Raw genomic sequence first — 20228 nt, 5'->3', positions numbered from 1 at the left:
GACCGCTGATGCTCGTCCAGGCATCCCGCGGCCCTCCGACGTCCGACGTATCTTATCTGCCTCTGCCTCGTCAAGTGACTGACTAATCTCCGGGCCGCGCGCCCGCGCCTTCGGTCCAGTGTTTTTCTAGCTCCCCAGGTGAGTTAGAAGTGCGTAGCAGAGTCGTCCAGTTTCGTGTTTGCTGGTTACGTTAGGATAGAGGCCTCTACGTTAGGGGTGTATGGGGACCTCACCACCACGGCAGTTATCTCCCGGAGGTAAGACACCCATCGCGGCAACGGCACCGTTCACCGCGGGGACCGCGGCCCAACAGTTGCTTTTGCAGCTCTTTCAACGCCTAGGGGGTAGGCAGACCACATCGCATTTGAAGCGGGAAGTCCCAGATATGAAAAATCGAGCTCAAATTTTCCAAAGTGTCAATTTTTAAGACGATCGTCTTAAGATGCCTCGGATTTTATCGTTTTGTTTTCAATCTTCGTGTTCCTCGCGTTCTCAGCTTACGTCACACCGTGGTAATGCGGCTGTAAAATATGCTCTTTCTTCCATTATTTGAGTGGTTCCCCTGGCTGGCTACACTGCTGTCTGTCGTCTGCTGGCTGGACGCTGACGGCCCGGTGTTGTCTTGATTTGTTTATGGTGCTCACCGTTGTTTCGTTTGGTGTGCCAGGTGCATGTAGAAGATGGTGGCGTCCACCGTCACTCCGCCTCCAAACCAAAATGACATCACGTTCTTCTACATCGGGCTGGGCCTCGCCCTCGGCTCCACGCTCTTTATCGGTAAGTCACCAAGTCTGCGCCATAACCTCTTGGTGCCTCAGTTACATCACCAGCCAATCTCCAGCGTTGCATTTTTCTGACTTTCGACTTTATTCCTTTCTAGGAAGCAGCTTCATCATCAAGAAGAAGGCCCTCTTGCGCATCAACAAGGTTGGAGGCGTCCGTGCCAGTGCTGGAGGCTTCGGCTACCTCAGAGACTGGATGTGGTGGGCGGGTCTCTTAACGAGTAAGACAATCCTTAATTAAGTGGAGCATGTCAACTGAAACCTGTCTTTCTGGATATACCTTCACTCTTCTAACCAATTCAATCGGAAACTTTGGACCAATCTTTGCATGTCGTCAATGGCCGCAATGGAGAGCATTGATGGGATTGGTCTGGAGTTTGCTGGGTAGAAGGCCTTCTCAGTCTCTCATTTTTCAAACGACTTAATTTTGGGTTTACATGCATGCTCTTAGCTTCAAATAATATTTTGTCCTTAACATTTCGGCCCTCTTGTTTCACAGTGGGTATTGGTGAAGCTTCAAACTTCATTGCATACGCCTTTGCTCCAGCTGCCTTAGTAACCCCTCTTGGAGCACTGAGTGTTTTGGTGTCGGCAGTTTTAGCATCCCGCTTTTTGAATGAGAAGCTCAACTTGTTGGGGAAGGTTTGTCATAATCAGTACAGTCACCTTTTAAAATAAACCTGTAACAAACATTTATTTATTTTGCTCTTCTCTGGATTTCAGCTTGGTTGTTGCCTGTGTATTTTGGGTTCTACAGTCATTGTAATACATGCTCCGCATGAGGAAGAGGTTGAGAGTCTCAGTATGTTAATAGAAAAACTGCAAGAACCAGGTAAGTTAAGTCTTGTTTATTTCTCTCAACTTATCACACTGTTTAAATTTTACTTAATAATTTTCTTTTTCTTCTCAGGTTTTCTTGTTTATGAAATCCTCATAATCATTTTAGCAGTTGTTCTCGCATGTTATGTTGGACCCAACTATGGACATCGCTATGTCGTTGTTTACGTCCTGCTCTGCTCTTCAGTGGGATCGGTGACTGTCCTGGGATGTAAGGGTCTGGGATTGGCAGTGAAGGAAGCCATCGCTGCTGAGGGTGACAATGCCCTTGCCGGTGGGATGACGTTGACATTGTTAGTTATAGTTGTTGCATGCATTGTGGTAAGTTCTTGACAAGAAACTCTTGTTTTGTACATTTTGCTTATGGCATTCTGGTAACACTATGTTTCATCTTTTGCAGGTCCAAATGAACTACCTAAATCGTGCATTGGATCTCTTTAATACTGGTATTGTTACACCAGTGTATTATGTCCTTTTTACAACTTTCGTTGTAATTGCTTCTGCCCTTCTTTTCCGTGAATGGGAAAACATGTCTGCTGTGGATTTTCTCGGGAGTGGTTGTGGATTTTTGATAGTTATTGTCTCTATTGTTCTCCTGAACACCTTTAAGGATGTGGAAGTTTCAGTGGCTGATGTTAAAGGGTAAGTGTTTTATTTTTTCAATTAATTAATCACTAAAGTAAAAATATTTTTCAGATATGTGCATTAGCTGGTATTCAATGTGTTACGCATTATGTAATTATTGTTAGGGATTTGATAAATTATCTTTCATTATTGTAAAATCTATAAAAAGATGATAAAAAAATTTTCTGTTTTCTGCGTTTGAATTTTTGCCCAAGGCAGTATGAGATGTACCTACCAGTTTGAATGAATATAGTAGTGAAGGCAGAACCAGAATAGCAACGCTCACAAATAACATTTTATTTCATCTTCAGTTCTGAGTCCTCAAATGGAGAAAGCTCGTCAGTGGGTGGAGATGAGGGTGCAAAGTGGATCCGGTAAATAATAATTTGTTTCTATCAAAGACACTTCATGAGAATATCCTAAATTCAGCTGTCATTTAACCAATAAGCTTTTAAATCTTTAATCTTATGCATTGTCTTTGCTTTGTCAAACTCTTCGCACAGTGACATCCAGAGGAGGATATCTGGTATTCCCTACTTAATCTGCCCCTCTTTAGGAGTTGACGAAACACCGGTCTTTGGAATGTACCAGACAAACTCTGAAACTGATCTGGGAATCTTATCAGAAAGAGTTTGCATTTGACTTGACATCTATTTCACCAGGTACCTCAAGTCAGCGCTGACCTAAGCCTATTTGTGTTCACTTTTTGTGTTGTCCAGGTGTCTGTTCCTGTAAACTGCAGCAGAGTGATGTATTCTTTTCAGTCATTTCACTTCTCTGCTTTTTGTTTTACAGCTTTGTTCATTTATCACATACCACCAACGTCCTGCCGTGTTCTGTCTGCAATGCTTTTTTTTTGCTTACCTGTTGTGATGTCCCAGAGAGGGAGGATGCCCTTTCTCACAGCGGCTGTTACTTTCTCTACCTATCTGAGTTTGTCTGGTACTGTGACTGTCTTATCATAATTCATTTTCTCTCTTTCTTTCCCAGCATGATGAGACCCAAACGAGAATTGTTATCATCAGGTACACATTCATTCCACGCCGTTCCTGTTGAAGAAGAAGATCCAATAGGCCAAATAAGCCGACAGAACATTTTCAAAAAGTCTTCTTATGGTAGTCCGGGTTTTACACACACCATTTGACTTAATTATCAAAGGAACCCTTGTTAATCCTAAGTGACAGTTTTTTGTCGTTCTCCTGAGTCTGAGCAAGTTCCGTCCTGTTTACTGTCTCTTAATCAAACGGTGGTACTTTACCTGTAGTTTTTAAATGTGTTGGCAATATTGTCAATTCATGCCACTGTGTCATGATAAAATTGAGTCTGTTGTCATATTTTCTTCGTGATTTTAATTTTGAAATGTATGCAACGGCCTTCAGGCTTGTTCTGCCTGTAACTACTTATAGTGACTGTTCATCATTATTATTATTATCATCTTGTCATTTTTATGTTGCACCATAAAGTCAACTTTGGTATTTTTCCTAGTAGATGTGTTCGTTTTATGTCTAGTCTTATTTATTCATGCAACATTTTGTCCATATACCTCTACCATTCTGCATCTAAATTTTTAAAAAATATTTTTAGGGTTTTATTTTCATACAATATAATTTGTATAATTTGTTTAATCGGTGACTTGCAAATACCCCACAAGCGGATAAAGTCAGGTATCTTTTAAGTCTGCATGCAGGGTGGCTTCGATGACCAGATTCAGCTGGCTTCAGGTTGCCAGGGTTTTTGGGAAGACTCTGTATTTAGTATAAAAAGTATAAAGTTCATCTCGTCTGTGATTTTTACTGCATATTGGTATGGTTTCAATGTAATGTTGACATTCCATATTTTTGAAAAATAAAACACTCCAACAATCTTACTTTGCCCCATGTCTTATTTAAAAAGTTCCTTTATCTTATTGGGCAAGCCACAAGACGAAACCATAACACGTGGTGCCGTGAAGGTAGGCCACACATTCCACACGCCACAGAGCGGCAATAGGCAATTAGAGACATCCTGGCTGTAAAAGTAAACTCGCGAATTTTTGTGAGCATGCGCCGGAAGGTAGGCAACCCATCGTCCACAGTCTCTTCACCGAACCAGTACTCAACTAGCGTCACGGGAAAAGTCATTTTCACGCCAAATAGAATGTCGCAAAGACCATTGGGCACCGGATGTCAATTTCTTAGACCCCTAGCAACGTTCCAGATGAATTTTAGACAAATCGGAGGAGGTTGACCATTTTCATCGAAAGAATGTGTCATGGTTTTTTTTTATCGTTTTGGGCAAAAAATTTAAAACGGATCAAATTTGAGTATGTTGTACTGGAGCACTCACTTAAGACTCCTGACTCTACTTGAAGGACTATTTCGACCCTTAACAGTCCACTCCTGAAGAAAATCTGGAATAGTGTGAGCATGCGCCGGCAAGTAGGCAACGCATTGTGCACAGCTTCTTCACCGACGTGTTCATAGCGCCTGCCAAGCTGGGGGTAGGCAACACGCACAACCCCTTTGTTCGACGGGACTGCCTATCCGGCAGGCGCCTGAGCTGAGCGCAGCTCGCGGCTCGGCGCTGGCGAGAAGGACTGCCGCCGCCATGGCATGTGCCCACGGCGTACCGGTACCGCCGCGGTACTACCGCAGCACGCCGGTCAGTCCGTGTCGGAGGCCCGGCGAGTGCGGCGGACAGAGGAGCCGTCGCCGTCGTCGCACCATCACCCTGCTGTCCACCGTAAGTTGAGTCGTCTGCGAACGTCGACCTGCCCCTAGGGGGCCCCGCAGCACAGTGGGCCAGAAGATCAGCGGGGCGGGCCAAAATTCTGGACGCGTTCGGGGCTCCAGAGTTGCTAATTGGGACGCGAACCGAACGTGTCCTGTTCGCGTCCTAGGGACTCTAGAACTCAAAACGCGTTGAGATTTTTTTGGCCGCCCGTGCCGGTCTTCTGGCTCTCTGCGCGCAGAGCTCTGACGTTTACTTTCACCGGCAGGGTGTTTTCGAATCACTAGAAAAACAAGAGTTGTTTCATTTACTTTGCACTCCGTTTTATTTTTACGGAGAATTCATAAGCGGGTAGATGTGTTTTGTATGTAAAGTCGATTTTAAAAAAATACAATGAGAGCGGTTGATTTCCAGAGCATTTTGATGTGAGCTAAAGGTAAAAGAACAAGCGTCCGCAACAGCGGCAGTCAGCAGCCTCGTGTTCCAAAGTAAATCGAATTCAGAACCCTGAACGACGCGTCTGGTCGCTCCGGCGACGTCGCACGCCCTCCAGAATCTGAATAACTTCCCGAAAAACGATATGGAAAATGAAGAGACTGTTGGTGATGCCCCATAATTGGTGCGAGAATTGGGCGTTCCCCCTCCTCCTTTCGTTCGGGGAACCCGAGGGGGAACCTCTTCGGGGGGCAGAAGCGGCAGATGATGCGAGAGGTCCGCGGGCGCGCAGTCATTGGCCGGGGCGGACGCGCTCCACTCCAAGCTGCCCTCTTATTGGCTGCAGAGTAGAGTGCAAAGCGTCACCACTGGCCATCGGCCCCAAATGAAATGAACTGGCCGAAGGCGCCAGGATCAACGCCGCAACTTGTTGTCTGGCTCGTTCCGAAATCGTCGCTCTGTCTCTCTCGCACTCGTGGGCGTGCGAGAGAGACAGAGCATCAGCTGGGGGAAGGTCAGTGCCGCGATGCGGCGTCGCCTTTCAATGTCAATGGCAGGGACAAGTGTCGCTCTGTCTCTTTCGCACCCCTTCTGGCCCAGCCGTGAGTGCGAGAGAGACAGAGCGTCGCATCGGTCGGACTGGGGCGTTGTTAATATTGTCCAACTCGAGGGAATCAATCTAACGGGACGATTCGGACGGTGTTTCCGAGGGCCCACCGCGTGGCGACCGCTCTGGAGAGTCCTTTTCGGCAACCCGGTACAGTCCGCTCCACTCCGTGCGGTCACATTTGGCAAGGCGCGCCTTTTCCCTAAACTGCGGCGCCACTAGTTTGACGCGCGCTATCTGTCATGCCGAGAAATGGTCGCTGTATACTACGAGCTCATTCATGGTCTATCCTCCGCTCTCTCCCTCTTCCCCCCGCGTGCAAACATCTAGTTGGCACGCCACATGCTGCCGTGTCGATAAGGGCGGACACCAAGAAGGCCTTCCGCTTCACAAAAAAATATTTATATATATTTTTTTTAAATTATACCTGGCATAATTTTTCCCGGTTAACACAAAGTCTTCCTTGTATGCCAGAACGCCTCGGGCTTCTGATAAACCGCGATTAGGGGTATGACGAAGACAAAGCAGGCCATCCTCGCGGATGCAGCGCCGTCCCTTGTAATCCAAAGCTCCGCTCTGTTTGTCTGTCAGTCCGTCTGTCTGGGCGCCTGTCACCGCAAGTGCAGGCAACCCGCCCACCCGTCCACGCGCAGCGCGCGCACCAGAATCTGTTGTTCTGTCAAGTGAAGTCCGTAAAGTCGCAGACTAGTTCTCTGTCGCTCTCTACTGCTGCAGGCGCCGGCATGGACGTGTCCAAGGGCGTGTCCGAGGACGTGTCCAAGGACGAGCTGCGGCTGACGGGCGTGCGCTGCGTGGACGCCGTGGACGCGGACGGCCACGACGACGTCGAGGGCAAGACGCAGCAGGACCAGGAGGTACAGGTGCGAAGTCGTCACGATTTTCGGATCGTTTTCTCGACTCCCAAATCGTGGTGGGTGAGTGAAACCCTCGACGCTGCAGGGTATGCAGGTCGCCGTCAACGGGGCCTCCCGGGCCCCAGGCAGTGCGGGCAAGGTGGCTGAGCAGGCGCCAGGCCCGTCGCCGTCGCTGCACCAGGTGCGGATGTGGCTGCACCGGAAGCGCGCCTGGCTCCACGAGCACCGCGCCGCCGCGCACCGCGCGAGCGTGGTGGCGGGCCACACCCTCGTCGCCGTCTACATCGCCTTCGCCGTGCTGCACTGGCAGAGTCAAGGTAAAGGACAACAACCTCCTTTTTTTAAATTTATTTTTTCAAATTTACTTTGTTGTTTCCGTTTTAGTGAAAGCGGGCCGAGCTCAAGATCTGCAGTTCTGCGAGGGGCTGGGCTTCCTCATCCTGGTGCTCAGCGCCCTCTACCTCGGCCTGGGGTACTACGCCGTGCTCAAGCCGCACGCGCTGCCGTGGCTCCTCCGCACCACCAAGCCCCTCAGGAGGACGGTCTCACCGTGCCTCGGGCGGCGCGCGCTGCGCTGGTCCGCCCTGGCGGTGGCGTTGGTCGCCCTGCTCGCCCTCCTGCTGGTGGACATCGGCGGCGACGTGCGCAGGCTGGTGTCCTTGCTCGGGGTCTTGGTGTTCGTGGCGCTGGGATGGGCCTTCTCTCGCCACCCGAGGCAAGTAAGTCACGTCAACACCGCACAGTGGGCCGGAAGACCGGTGGAGACGGTCAAAATCCCGGACGCGTTCTGAGCTCCAGAGTCCAGAGTCGTTGAATTGGACTGGAACCGAACGTGTGACCCCACCCATGAATAGCTCTCCGAACGAGGAATTCATTGGTGGGGTCACTCGTTCGGTTTGAGTCCTGTTTAGCGACTCAGGAGCTCAAAACGCCAAAATGCCGGCGGCACCGGTCTTCTGGCCCGCTGTCGTCGCTGTCCTCGCTCTCAAAGCGCGCGGCGTGGGTGCGAAGGGTGCGGAGCCCTTGACAGCTGCTTGCGCTCCGCTCGCTCGGCAGGTGCGCTGGCGGCCCGTGCTCACCGGGCTGCTGCTGCAGTTCCTCATGGGGCTGCTCACCATCCGCTTCCCGCAGGGCCGCACCGCCCTGGAGTGCCTGGCCGAGAAGGTGGCGGCCCTGCTGCGGTGCGCCGACACGGGCTCCGCCTTCGTCTTCGGCGACATGCTGGTCGCGGAGAAGTCAGTCTTCGCCTTCAAGGTGCGCCTTGCTCGCCCGCCCACAGTGGGCAAGAAGACCGCGGTGGAGGCGGTCAAAATCCCGGACGCGTTTTGAGATCCAGAGTCGCTAAACAGGACTCGAACCGAACGTGTGACCCCACCAATGAATTGCTCTCCATACGAGGAATCCGTTGGTGGGGTCACACGCTCGTTTCGGGTCCCATTTAGCGATTCTGGAGCTTAAAAACGCGTCTAGAGTTTTCGCCGCCGGCGCCGGTCTTCTGGCCCACTGTGCTGTGCTGACCGGCCGTGCCCGTAGTCCATGTCCAGAGTCCTGCCATCACCCCGGTCGTCGCGTCCCTCGGGTTGCAGGTGCTGCCCGTCGTCTTCTTCTTCAGCAGCCTGATCCAGGTGCTGTACTACCTGGGCGTCATGCAGTGGGTGGTGAGCCGCGTGGGCGGCCTGCTGCAGGCCGTGATGGGCACCACGGTGTGCGAGTCGGTCAACGCGGCGGGTAGCGTGTTCCTGGGCATGACGGAGAGCCCCCTGCTCATCAAGCCCTACATCGAGAGCCTCACCAGCTCCGAGCTGCACGCCGTCATGGGCACCGGGTTCGCAACCGCCTCGGGTACGTCCACGCCCTACAGACTGTTTCCGAGAGTCGTTTTCATCGCTCTGTCTCTCTCGCACCTCTACGAGACTTGCAGTGCAGCACAGTTGAACAGTGGAGTGCTTACCTTGTGCACAGGGTCCGTGCTGGCGGCGTACATCTCCTTCGGCGCGGATCCCGGACACCTCCTGACGGCGTCCGTCATGTCGGCCACCGGCGCCCTGGCCTACTCCAAGCTGCTGCTGCCCGAGACGGAGGAGTCCCGGACCACGGCCGAGCACCTCGTCGGGTCCGGCAGGTCCGGCAGCGCTCAGTGGATTTGCCTGAAGACCGGCGAATGTGACCAAAACTCAGACGCGTTTTGAGCTTCAGAGTTCGAGTCCCACTTAGCGACTCTGGAGCTCAAAGCGCGTCCGGGATTTTGATCGCCTCCACCGGTTTTCTTGCCCACTGTGCAGCGCAGAGGACGAGGACGGCAGCGTTATCGACGCGGCGGCGCGAGGCGCGAGTGCGGGGATCAACATCGTGCTCAACATCGCCGCCAACCTGGTGGCCTTCGTGTCGCTGCTCTACCTGGTCAACAGCGTCGTCGCCTGGCTGGGAGGACTCGTCGGCCTGCAGGAGTTCTCCTTCGAGGTAGGCGAGAAGTCAGTCCAAGGCGTACGCGCAGCTTGATTCTCACCCTTTACTTTTCCCTGCAGTTCTTGCTGGCCAAGCTGTTCGTGCCCGTGGTGTGGCTCATGGGCGTCGAGCCCTCCGAGTGCGAGAGGGTGGCCACCCTCGTGGGCCTCAAGACCGTCGTCAACGAGTTCGTCGCCTTCCAGCGGATGGGGGACATGAAGGCGGCGAACCTTCTGTCGGTAGGTTCGACAACACACACAGTGCAGGGAGCCACGGACCCACCGACGCAGCCTCGGAATAGTGTCTGGAACCACAGGCAAAAAAATTCAACTTTGTTTTCCTCTTCCAAGCCGCGGTCCTTGGCCGTGAGCACGCTGGTGCTGTGCGGCTTCGCCAACCTGGGCTCCCTCGCCATCCTCATCAGTGTGCTGTCCGCCATCGCGCCCTCGGCCAGGACCACCGTGTCCGACGTGGCCCTGCGGTCGCTGGTCACGGGCATCGTCACCTGCTGCATCACCGCCAGTATCGGAGGTCGGCAGACAGCTCGGCGCAGCTCAGTGTTCCACAGTGGGCCAGAAGACCGACGCCGACGGCCAAAACTCTAAACGCGTTTGGAGCTCCAGAGTGACTAAACAGGACTCGAACGAAGCGTGTGACCCCACCAATGCATTCCTCGTTCGGAGAGCAATCCATTGGTGGGGGTCACACGTTCGGTTAGCGACTCTGCAGCTCAAAACGTGTCGGGGATTTTGACCGCCCGCACCGGTCTTCTGACCCACTGTGCATCGACAGCTCAGTCCCTGTAAGTGTTTTCAGTTTTTAAATATTTTTTGGTGTTTCTTTTAAAGGCATGTTGATGCCGGAGGACTCGTTCCCGGTGGCGTTCCAGGCACCCGACCAAATTCTCAACCGAACCATCATCGCCTGAGGGTATTAAGCGACCTTCCCTTCACTGGGTGCAGACCCAATTTACCCTATTTATTTTCTAGCTAGTGTAGAAAAATGTTTGTGATCTCGAGACATATTTTTGGACTATAGGATACATGAAAATATACTGGAGAAATTTAATTTATAATTTATTAACACAAATGTTCTACCCACTCTACAACTTTGGTACAAATAGCTTCCGTATTAGGAGTCCAGCCCACAGGGTTACACAGGGTGCTTCCATCCTCTGCTGGCATAACAGTCAACCTTATTCAAACAAATAGTTATCAAGTAAAACAAAGAAAGACAGGCAAAGAAAGAAAAACTGAACAAATATAAAGGCTCCATACTTAAAATCATAAATGTCCACGAAGCAAAGCCTCCATTGTTTCAAACAAATTCATGAAGCACTGGTGAGCTCCCAAATATTGAGAATCTTTTCATTTCATTCCTCTTGTAAATCATATACAAGTATGACGAATTGCTAGCATCACAGGTAGGCTTGATTGAAAACCATTAAGCAATCAAACTAATATGGTTAAATTTATGTTACATACAACACAAATAAGTATTGCTAAAATTATACAAAATGTACAAGACAAAAAGGCAAAGAATAAATAAAATACCGAAGAGCTCGATTCCTTGTGAGACTAAGACCCCCAAACATGATGACTCTCAGGAAGCAAAAGTCGACACTTTACAATCCTTTGTGCCTTCATGCTCAGCATCCTGATGAAATTGCTAACAGCATACTGAACGCTTCCCATTAAGCTAATGAAACATCACAGTCCCACGGATAAACTTACATGGAGGATACAAAAGGAAGCCTTCCGCTATTTTAGCTGTTAACATACTGTACTGTGCTTAGCACTGCTCAAGTCCAGAATGAAGAGGAAAGACAATTACTAACTGTTACTACTCACATCCAGGAACAAATGTTACAGCACTGTAATAAACCTAAAAGTGAGCAGAAACTAGTGTAGTGGTCAAGGAAGGTAAAATCAAGGTGTTAAATCCCACATCAAAAAAATACTTATCATTTATGCTTAAAGCACAATTAATGTTGCCACAATTCACCTCCAAATTTCTTTTCCTCTGATTTGTCTCCATCCTTCCTCTTCATTCGATCCAATTCCATGAAACCCATATCACGTCAAATTTATCACTTTGGAGAGCAAACACTCGAGTTTCAAACATTCGCAAGAATATTCTACTTGTGCCAATGAGTGAGACAAAAGTGCAGCAGGTTGACTTTTCTGTTTTTAAAGTTCCACTTCTTTGAATCCTTACTTGAGCAAATGTATCTCTTTTTAGGGAGAGAGCACAGTTGGCATGTACACTTACTCCATATTGTACCTTATGACAGAAAAAGTATTTGTGAGAATTACGCTCACAGTAAAGCTACCAACTGTAAAGTGTAGTAAATAGTTTTTAAAATTCATCATTCTAACTTTTCCTCAAATTGATTTCCTGACTTCCAGATTGAAATGCTAGAAAAGGCTTTCAACTCTGACAAGATCTTTTTTTTCCTAAAAGGCATCACAGCCCCTCATCAAATAGAGCAAATCCGTTTCCATCTCTGCACCTGCATTCTGACACCCATTTAACTCAAAAGAAGTAAAATGACATATAATATAATACATAGATAGCTAAGTTATTTAAAACATAACTTGCACTTATACTAAACTTAGCATTACATTTAATAAAAAATTTGCAAAGCCATCCAAGCAAAGTTTAAATGTAAATGTTTTTGTATTACTTGAATACAAATACACTGTTGAGAATAAAATACTTTGTACATTATAAGAGACTATTAGGTAAAGAGTAGTTTGACACTGAAAAATGCAGCACTGGGGCAATACATCAAGCATTTCATGAATGCGAATCAGATCAGAAATGATAGAAGCGTGTGTCTTCTAGGATAGGGGCCCACAGGGCGTATGCATTACACTAATAATTTTAATGGGTAATATGGAACTGCTCCATATGGTAAGGACACACAGAAATACATGAAATAAACTCATAGAAACAAATACAAATTGAATGAATATGATTAAATTCATTAAGTTTTGCTAAGCCAAGGACTACATAGTTTCAAGTATTGACTACGAAAAGAAACTTACAGAGTAACTTGGCGAAATTTTCATTTCATAAGGTGGATATTTCATAACATGCTGCATTAAAATTAATTAGAAAACTGCAGATATGAGCGAATAGAATATCATCTGCACTTCAAGATAGCTATCAAGCTTTAATAACCTTCATTCTGGTGCTGGGCTGACCCAATTTTGAGTATTTAATTTACGAATATCAATGAGATTTGGTCTCATTCGATTTTCTTTGAATACTATGAGTCTTACATTTGATTGTAGTTATCCCCATTCAATACGGTCTTCCCTCCATTGTAGGAGGAACAAATATCATTCAGTACAAGATAATCTGCAGTGCCACTTCTCACTTCAAGACATGACATAAATACCCGACAATTGAAGGGAGAAGAGAATTGTTACCTTTCTCTTCCTTACCACTTAGCACCATATCATTAAAAAAACCAGCACATCTATCACAGTGAGTACTGGTCTGTCATTCCACCGGTCAAACTGCACATACACAATACAATGCATTGCACTTACTCCCTGACTGGGAGAAAGGATGCTCGGTTTAAACTTGCCAGACACGATTAGGTGAACACAATTAACTCAAAAGACCAACAAAAAATGACACACAAAAAGAAATAAAGGAGTCAGGGACAAAACAAAATGTCTTTAAGTGAGAAAGTTCTTTGCAGTCTAACATTTCTTTGGAGTTGAAAGTCAATAAAATGCAAAGTTCAGTCATCGCCCGGAGTGCTACGAGAAGAGAATTCTTGTCAATCGCTGTTTCTGTGATAAGTACGGACGCATATTTATCACTTGGCAGTGACATCAATGTTGCCCCTTGCCAGTCTCATACTTCTCCGTAGTACGGGACTAACCATTACAGGTGTCAATTTAGAGCTACCATCAATCCACACATAATTAATAACAATTATAAATTAAATGAAACCATTGGGTGACTGCCATTCAGCAAGTACTACATACAACAATCAGAAATAAAAAGTTAAAAAAATTTAAATATTAACTTAATTCAGGACAAAATATCACATGTCACATGTTGAGCTTTACTTGAAAACCAAACACACACAGTGTGCCCAAGAATGATACAAGAATCATAGATAATTGGAATAGGAAGAGACACAGAGACTTAAAAGCCCCACTGAAATTAACACATTTAGATGAAACATATCAGGATTAATAGTTGGGTAAATACACGTGTCAGTTCAGCTGAGTGATAATGCATGCCATCCACATCAGAGCTATCAATTAGCATTTCAAAACCTCAGCTGTGATGCTAGAGCCAGTGTATGGTGCATCCCATTGAATGAATTTTGTTCTATTTACCACACACTATAGACCGGACATGGTACATATTCGAATCCGCTCAGCACCAAGAAAGCAAAAGAGCTCATTTTGTTGTGATCCAGTGACAATCACCTTGACTGGCCCAGCTTGCTTGACGTCTCAGCCCTGTTCCTTTCTTCATGCTTAATCTACTGCTAGAGCTAACTTGATTATTATAATCCCTACAAAACGAGCAACATTAATCCTGATCCACTCCTCCAAACGCATCAATCTATTTGGGGGTCGTCACAAATGACATCACGAACATGCAAAGAGATGGACATTCACATCAATAGCAGCCAACGCCTCAAGAGTAAAACCACATGACCTTGCAATATGGCAAGGAACACAGTTACTCAATACTGCAATAGTTTAATGGAAGTATCATGGTATGCAATGTCCAACTATAAGAAAGAAATTGAAAGAAACTGGCCAAGAGGGGCCCAGTTTTGACTAGGGATGAGTAATTCAAAATTAGACTAAAAAACATGATGTCATTTGTTACTAACCCCTCATTGCTTGTGATTAATTTTACTCACACAAATATTATGTTTTAATGGACACACTGTATAATGAGTATATTGTACATAGCATAATATATGAATATGTATAATAAATTTGGCATGCGACTTGACTGCAGAGAGCGTGTCATTGTCTTTACTCTTGTAAAACACAGAGTATTGAGTCCACGCCCATGCACAATAGTGATCATACTGTAGCACGTATACACACCAATAAGTCAATAAACAATCATACTCAAAATAAAAACAAACAATATAAACAAAGAGCAGCAGGAGAATGAAATATAACACAAAAGACTTCTACTGACTAAACAATATGGTATTTATATCATACAGGGTAAACCTATCATTTTAAGATCTCAGCCAAAGTTCAGAAATTATCTTTTCACATTTTTCAATGCTGACAAAACTTTTCAAGCATTCCTTTCCCTAGGTAAGTTTTAAACTGATTAAATGACGCATACAAGAAAGCTAAAGCTATGAAAAACTTTACGGCATAGACATTGAACTTCTTGTGTTGCTCGTAAGGAGTGACACAAATATTACAGAAGGTTGATAATATTTTCAGATATAAGATGCTGTGACATGAATGATGAAATAAGAAGATTCAGTCCTTAAGAGGGAAGGGAAAAAAAGGGAAAAATTTGTGGTTCTTAGAGGAACACATTGAGAAATGTTTTGATTGTTAACACTGAAAGAGTAACACTATCCTCAAGTATGTTTGAGGTGATGGTCTGGCGATGTGCAAGGCGTATTTAATTTACACCTCATAACGCTATGTATGGCACACAGTTGTTGTACCGGCTTGGTACATTGTGAGTGGAGATTCAGAGATTACACTGCCACAGTATCGTAGGCTGTGAGTCCGTTTTGGTGGTGTTGTTGGTGGGGGCCTGCTTCGTTTCTGAAAGCAAAAGACATTGAAGTTAAAAAATATGTTCTACTCAGCACCAAAGTCACAGTTGATTAAAATACAGCATCGATTAAAAAAACATTTGGTAAACTATCAGTCCAGAACCCTTGTAAAAAATGAGCTAAGATATTTGAGCCGTGAAAAAGCGTAATATTTCTGCTTTGAAACGCTTCAAGTTGAGAATGAGCCCATCAATTAAAAACCAATCATGATTATACAATTTCATCAAAGCTTTACTAGGTTAAAAAAATCGCTAAGTAAGTACATAGAAGATAGAGCCCAACTTAACAGAATACAATCATGCAGCTAAGCAAAACTACAAAATACTTGTCAAAACAGTTTCCAGTAATAATCCCTCTGTTGCCCTGCATAAACCATCCAGACTGCTACAAGGCAGTCAAAAGACACATTGACCGAAGGATATCTGGCAACACCTGTCGGATATTTTTCAATACTAGTAGCTGTTGAGTGAGTCTTCACAAGTTTAGGAAATCAGGTGAATAGATTACACATGCTCACAGGCAGAGTATTAAGATGAACTGTCAAAAGATTCCTAAAATCCCTGGGAAGTGGGTTGTTAGAGACAAACATGCTGGCATGCAGTTTATTCCTCATACTAAACCCTTGACCACCCCGTAAACTAATGTACAGACATACTACCAAACCTAAATTTTAGATAAAATACTTGCAGCAAACCATGCAATATGGACATGATATTTCAAATTTATACTCTATACAAAAAAGTTGTTGTAAGAAGCAAAGGTACACATTTAAATAAAGGATTTAAAAACAGCAACAAAAAAAAGTGGAAAATAAAATATTAACATTTGTAACCGTTTACCAAAAGAGAGGAAGAGACTTGACAAAGCCAAAAGGTCAAGGACCTACAGCAAGATTGCCAGTACCATGTACCATACAGATCAACAAACTTGAGTCTTAAGCATAGTTTGTTGTCTGTAGTGTTGTTTAGTCGGGAATAAAAATAATGGTTAGTATTACAGCATGGAGGTGGATGACAGGATTCATTCTGCAGGTTTAGATCAAGCTAAGGTACTGGTACTGTGTTGTTGAGAAAGGAACCAAAGTCATCCCAAACCAGCAGAGTCACAACTAGATGGAATGCCAGTCGCACAAAAATGTAAGCCTCAGATGAAGCTCCACCACCGTCACAAATTGAACCCTGTTCTGTTCTCACCTCTCAATGAGCTTGCGCATCTCCTCGGTGGTCATGCCATCCTTGGAGTTGGCCCTCACATTCACTGTAAATAAATTTTTGTAAAAAAAAGCAAAAAGAGAGATTTGAGTCATGACAAGTAAACAGTGCATTAAGAGCTGCAAAGTTTCGTCATAACATGTTGTGAAAAAACTGTGATGTAAAGGTTGAACCCTTGTTGAACACAATCACAAGCTTAGGTTATTCTGTAGTCAGAAAGCTCTTGGTAAAAAAGCTATATACTTATATTTGGAGGGTGAAAGAAAACTGTTTCACATCCAAGCTCCTATAAATTATTATTATTATCAAACTGAAACATTAATTGATGGTTAAGAGAAGGTCATTACTATAAAGATGTAATATTTGATAAAGCTTGGCTTAGCATAAATGTCGGTAGCATAAATAATATATAATACATAAACTGTATGTATTTCCTTGACTGCTTGCATTTGTGAATAAGTGCAAAGAAATAAATAGAAGAGAAAGTGCACAAAAGAATAAAGTTGCGATGCGCCACCATGGCCCCATAAGCACACACACAATTTGTTAGTTACACTGGGACATGTATATGTTAGCTGGCTGGAACACAAATCTTTCACCTCTTACCAACAGAGCCACAACAGGACACATTCAAGTAATTATAGGGATCAACTTCAATATTTTCACAGTTTTTACACTGTTGTTCAAAATAATGATAAAAAGGGGATCGAGTCAGAGAAAAAAGAGAGGAACCCCTCTTGGTATTAAGAGAGAAAGTACTGTACATACAATATAAGAGGCAGGCTAGATAATTTTTGGATTATATTGAAAAGTATAGTAGAGTTTTGGATTCATATACCTACCATGGAGTCAAGCTACTAAGCTTGTCTCCATGGTTGTACACTTTCTGTCCAAAAAGCCTCGTGCCAATAAAACTGTCAGATAGATGGACTGTGGTATGCTTTGAACTGCAGCCGTTCAACATAAAAAAAAATTAATTAAAAAAAGGTTTAAAAAAAATTAACAAACACAATCTTTACATTGTAATTACAGCTAAAATACCACACTCATATGAGATTCAACACCCTGGTACAAATGAAAGCTTACAAATGAAGAGACAGTTTAATTATATCTACAGAGCCAACCTTACTACATGCTGCAAAGTACAAAACTCATCAATCTGTAAAACTTACCCGTGTCAAATATGAAAGGCACTTAAATATATATTGTTTAGTGACCTAATGGAAAATTTCCCCACAAGACTGTACCCTCTCTAGACCATACAATATCTTTAAGACTGATATTCTGTTAACCCTAGAATGAATCTCAATCCATAAATAGTCGTTACTCACCACCATAGCTGCGGTTCACAAGCTGATCGCGATCACACTCAGCCTCCGAAATCTCGTTAGAGTCTTTAGAATCATTGGGATCGTGGTTGCGAGGAGGTGGTGGCGGCGGCTCAGGGCTACTTGACATAGGCAGATTCCTTGCTGATCCTAAAAAATTAACAGAGGCCCCAAATAAAGTTAAGCACAAGTATCCTTTAAAATGAATTGCTGGTCTGAAAGTAAGTGTGTTTTGGAACGTACCAACGCTACGCCGGCTCACTGAGTTGCGACTTCCGTAATGATCATAGGGGTTGCCATATGGTCCATACTGACTGCCATACTGGTCCTCCTCATCACCACAGTTGGCGGGATCGTCATACTCAGGTGAGAAAGTGTTATTGTGGCCTCCCTGACCACCCACGCGGGAGTAGCGGCCGTTGGCTCTTGGCTGAAAGGGCAAAACAAAGAAAGTAAATATTTTTCAATCAAACAACACAGGCACAATCAGGCAAACGTAACACACCATTGATTGAGATCCTGATCGGGAGTGCATGTGACCCATTGTCCCTCCATTCACCATTCCGCCTGGTCCAATAGTGCCCGAGTGTCCAGTTCCATTCTGGTGAGGGAATGTCTGGAACTGCATGGCTTTGGAGGGATCCATTTCTTCACGGAAACCAAGGAGGTGGAATGTTGCATAGGGGCAAATTTCATCTTCCATGCCTATAAAAAAATTAAGAGATAAATTAGAGAAAATAAATTGTTAAAAAATTGTGTCTCTTGACATGTGTTAACAGGAGTTCTTTTGTTTAGTTTATCTCTTACTAATGGTGATATGAAATATCTCAAATAAACACAAAGTATGACACTATTATTGATGTCTAAAAGAAGATCTGGATGCACATTCAAAAGTGTCAACCAAAGAGAAATTCTATAACATTATCTTTTTTTATCATCCATTATTCTAAAAAGATTTCTGATGTCTGCAAGTACTTGTCATGCCTATATTTCAGTACTGTGTTTTTTAAGGCTTTAGCCTTTTCTCATTTTCTGACAGGCCTAGTGCAGAGGTAGAAGTCTACTAGAGTTAATGTCTCACTTAGTCCTTCAAAGAAGACACTTTCTCCTGCAAGTAGTTTGCAACGTTAACTTGATTAACAGGATCACAATATAACAAAATCAAGATCAAAATGCAGAAGGAATAACAAGTAGTAGGGTTTCTTCTATAAAAAAACACTGAAATGCAGTAACTATTGTTTTGAAAGCAAACATGAAGAGGAACTAATCTAATTTGCATGCGAGGAATACTGTACTTTAAAAAATAAAAATGAACTAGAGCAAAGCTAAAAATAAAGCAGGGTTAGAAGTGAAACTAGTTGAACTTGAGTGTTGCTTTAGGGCTGTGATGCTGATCTTCTAAAAGCACTAAAGTTAGAACTCACCTGTTTTTGCCTGAGGTGTCTCTGATAAGCCCAAAGACATAAACCACAACTATTTGAGTACATTTCATTGTTTTAGAACGAGTTTCAGAAATCCTAAATATTTCAAGTTGTACCCACATACCTTTAACCTGATGAATATATTTTAATGTACACTCCCAATTAAAAATAAGACAAACTGTTTACTGTATTCAGAATGAATGAATACCCCTTTTGTCTATGCTTCATGAATGTTAATATCACCCCAAGTCAGAAATGTTCAATTACAACTCCACACAATGCAACAAAAAGCACTTGCACCAAAATATTACAATACCAGTGTTAGTGATGGTTACATTGGTCCACATGGACCTGAACTTTCCAATAACATTACAGAGAATAAAACTGGTACTTCATCCAAGTTCTCAAAGACTCCAATAAATTACTTATCACTGAATCAGAATCAAATGTAAAAGGTAACGGGTCTCCTCATACCTCTGCCATTGACTGTTCCATCGGAGCCGGGACAGGGGGGGAGTCTTCTCACACCAGGTGGGTGCAGACTTAGTTCCTCATACAGGTGGCGGCGAGGGTCCCAAGTGGCATGCGGGCTTCTGAATGAATGACCTGATTTAACAGATAGGGGTGTGAGGATGGAGGAGCGTAAGGTGGCCTCAAGCGTAAGGCAAGGCAGAGCTTGGGGTCAACAGCGTAAAGCAAACACAGGAAAACCTTCGATTTATTGTCAATCAAAACAGCGCATGGCTTAAGTTCATTGGAAACGTAAACCTAGCAGGTCTGTGATGAAAGACCACTCCTCAAAGGAATCCTGCAGCAGCAGCATGGGAGCTGCTTCAAAGACTACTGGGGGTTTTATAAATAAAACCATATACTGTAGCACTAGAATTGATTTAAGGGGAAAAAATACAAAACTGCATGACTCAAGGATGGTCACTCTACATCCAAAAGATATTTGTAGAGTGTGAACCAAATTATCACCATTGGGTGTTTGCAGTTGATTCTTACAAGGACAATATAACATGATAAATTAATTCTTAAATTACAAGTATCGCAAGGGGGACGTTTCGTTTCTTCTCACGAAAGAAAGACAACATAGACAGAAGACCGAAGTGACATTCCACGGTATTCCTCCTCTGGCTCCGCAAAAAAGA

The 20228-nt window shown here is 44.6% G+C and overlaps 3 protein-coding genes across 47 annotated transcripts in view; 2 read left to right on the top strand and 1 right to left on the bottom strand.

The window, feature by feature from the left end:
* Positions 1 to 4110, top strand: LOC117649087 (magnesium transporter NIPA2). 4 transcript variants are annotated; one of them, XM_034391532.1, is made up of 10 exons: positions 121 to 257; positions 668 to 777; positions 881 to 1003; positions 1282 to 1424; positions 1506 to 1614; positions 1693 to 1940; positions 2020 to 2261; positions 2555 to 2617; positions 2747 to 2905; positions 3234 to 3375. In XM_034391532.1, exons 2-9 carry the CDS (start codon positions 681 to 683, stop codon positions 2883 to 2885), a joined length of 1164 nt encoding a protein of 387 aa, XP_034247423.1. In that variant the 5' UTR covers positions 121 to 257; positions 668 to 680; the 3' UTR covers positions 2886 to 2905; positions 3234 to 3375. The 4 variants fall into 4 exon arrangements, with proteins under 4 accessions (XP_034247415.1, XP_034247423.1, XP_034247407.1 ...); XM_034391524.1 differs by lacking the exon at positions 2747 to 2905 and having other exon boundaries at positions 1 to 138; positions 3234 to 4110; XM_034391516.1 differs by lacking the exon at positions 2747 to 2905 and having other exon boundaries at positions 3234 to 4110.
* A 791-nt stretch (positions 4111 to 4901) lies between these two features.
* LOC117638918 (solute carrier family 28 member 3-like) lies at positions 4902 to 10382 on the top strand. The gene is made up of 11 exons (XM_034374135.1): positions 4902 to 4964; positions 6730 to 6869; positions 6955 to 7186; positions 7254 to 7588; positions 7926 to 8123; positions 8456 to 8711; positions 8832 to 8991; positions 9152 to 9329; positions 9395 to 9553; positions 9665 to 9845; positions 10163 to 10382. Exons 2-11 carry the CDS (start codon positions 6738 to 6740, stop codon positions 10240 to 10242), a joined length of 1911 nt encoding a protein of 636 aa, XP_034230026.1. The 5' UTR covers positions 4902 to 4964; positions 6730 to 6737; the 3' UTR covers positions 10243 to 10382.
* Positions 10374 to 20228, bottom strand: part of LOC117638915 (Down syndrome cell adhesion molecule-like protein Dscam2) — a 102247-nt gene continuing 92392 nt past the window's right edge. For 39 of the 42 annotated variants that reach the window (XM_034374101.1, XM_034374133.1, XM_034374124.1 and 36 more), the window contains 6 exons: positions 19552 to 19683; positions 18162 to 18361; positions 17900 to 18086; positions 17660 to 17806; positions 16311 to 16374; positions 10374 to 15106 (listed from right to left, as the gene is read on the bottom strand). In XM_034374101.1, the coding sequence (XP_034229992.1) occupies positions 15037 to 15106; positions 16311 to 16374; positions 17660 to 17806; positions 17900 to 18086; positions 18162 to 18361; positions 19552 to 19683 (800 nt within the window). In that variant the 3' untranslated portion in view covers positions 10374 to 15036. The remainder of the gene's footprint in view (positions 15107 to 16310; positions 16375 to 17659; positions 17807 to 17899; positions 18087 to 18161; positions 18362 to 19551; positions 19684 to 20228) is intronic. The other 3 variants (XM_034374128.1, XM_034374129.1, XM_034374127.1) reach the window with 2 other exon arrangements.

This window comes from Thrips palmi, unplaced genomic scaffold (genome assembly GCF_012932325.1).
Source record: "Thrips palmi isolate BJ-2018 unplaced genomic scaffold, TpBJ-2018v1 HiC_scaffold_10, whole genome shotgun sequence".
Classification (NCBI taxonomy): domain Eukaryota; kingdom Metazoa; phylum Arthropoda; class Insecta; order Thysanoptera; family Thripidae; genus Thrips; species Thrips palmi.
This window is presented reverse-complemented; position numbering and strand designations above follow the sequence as displayed.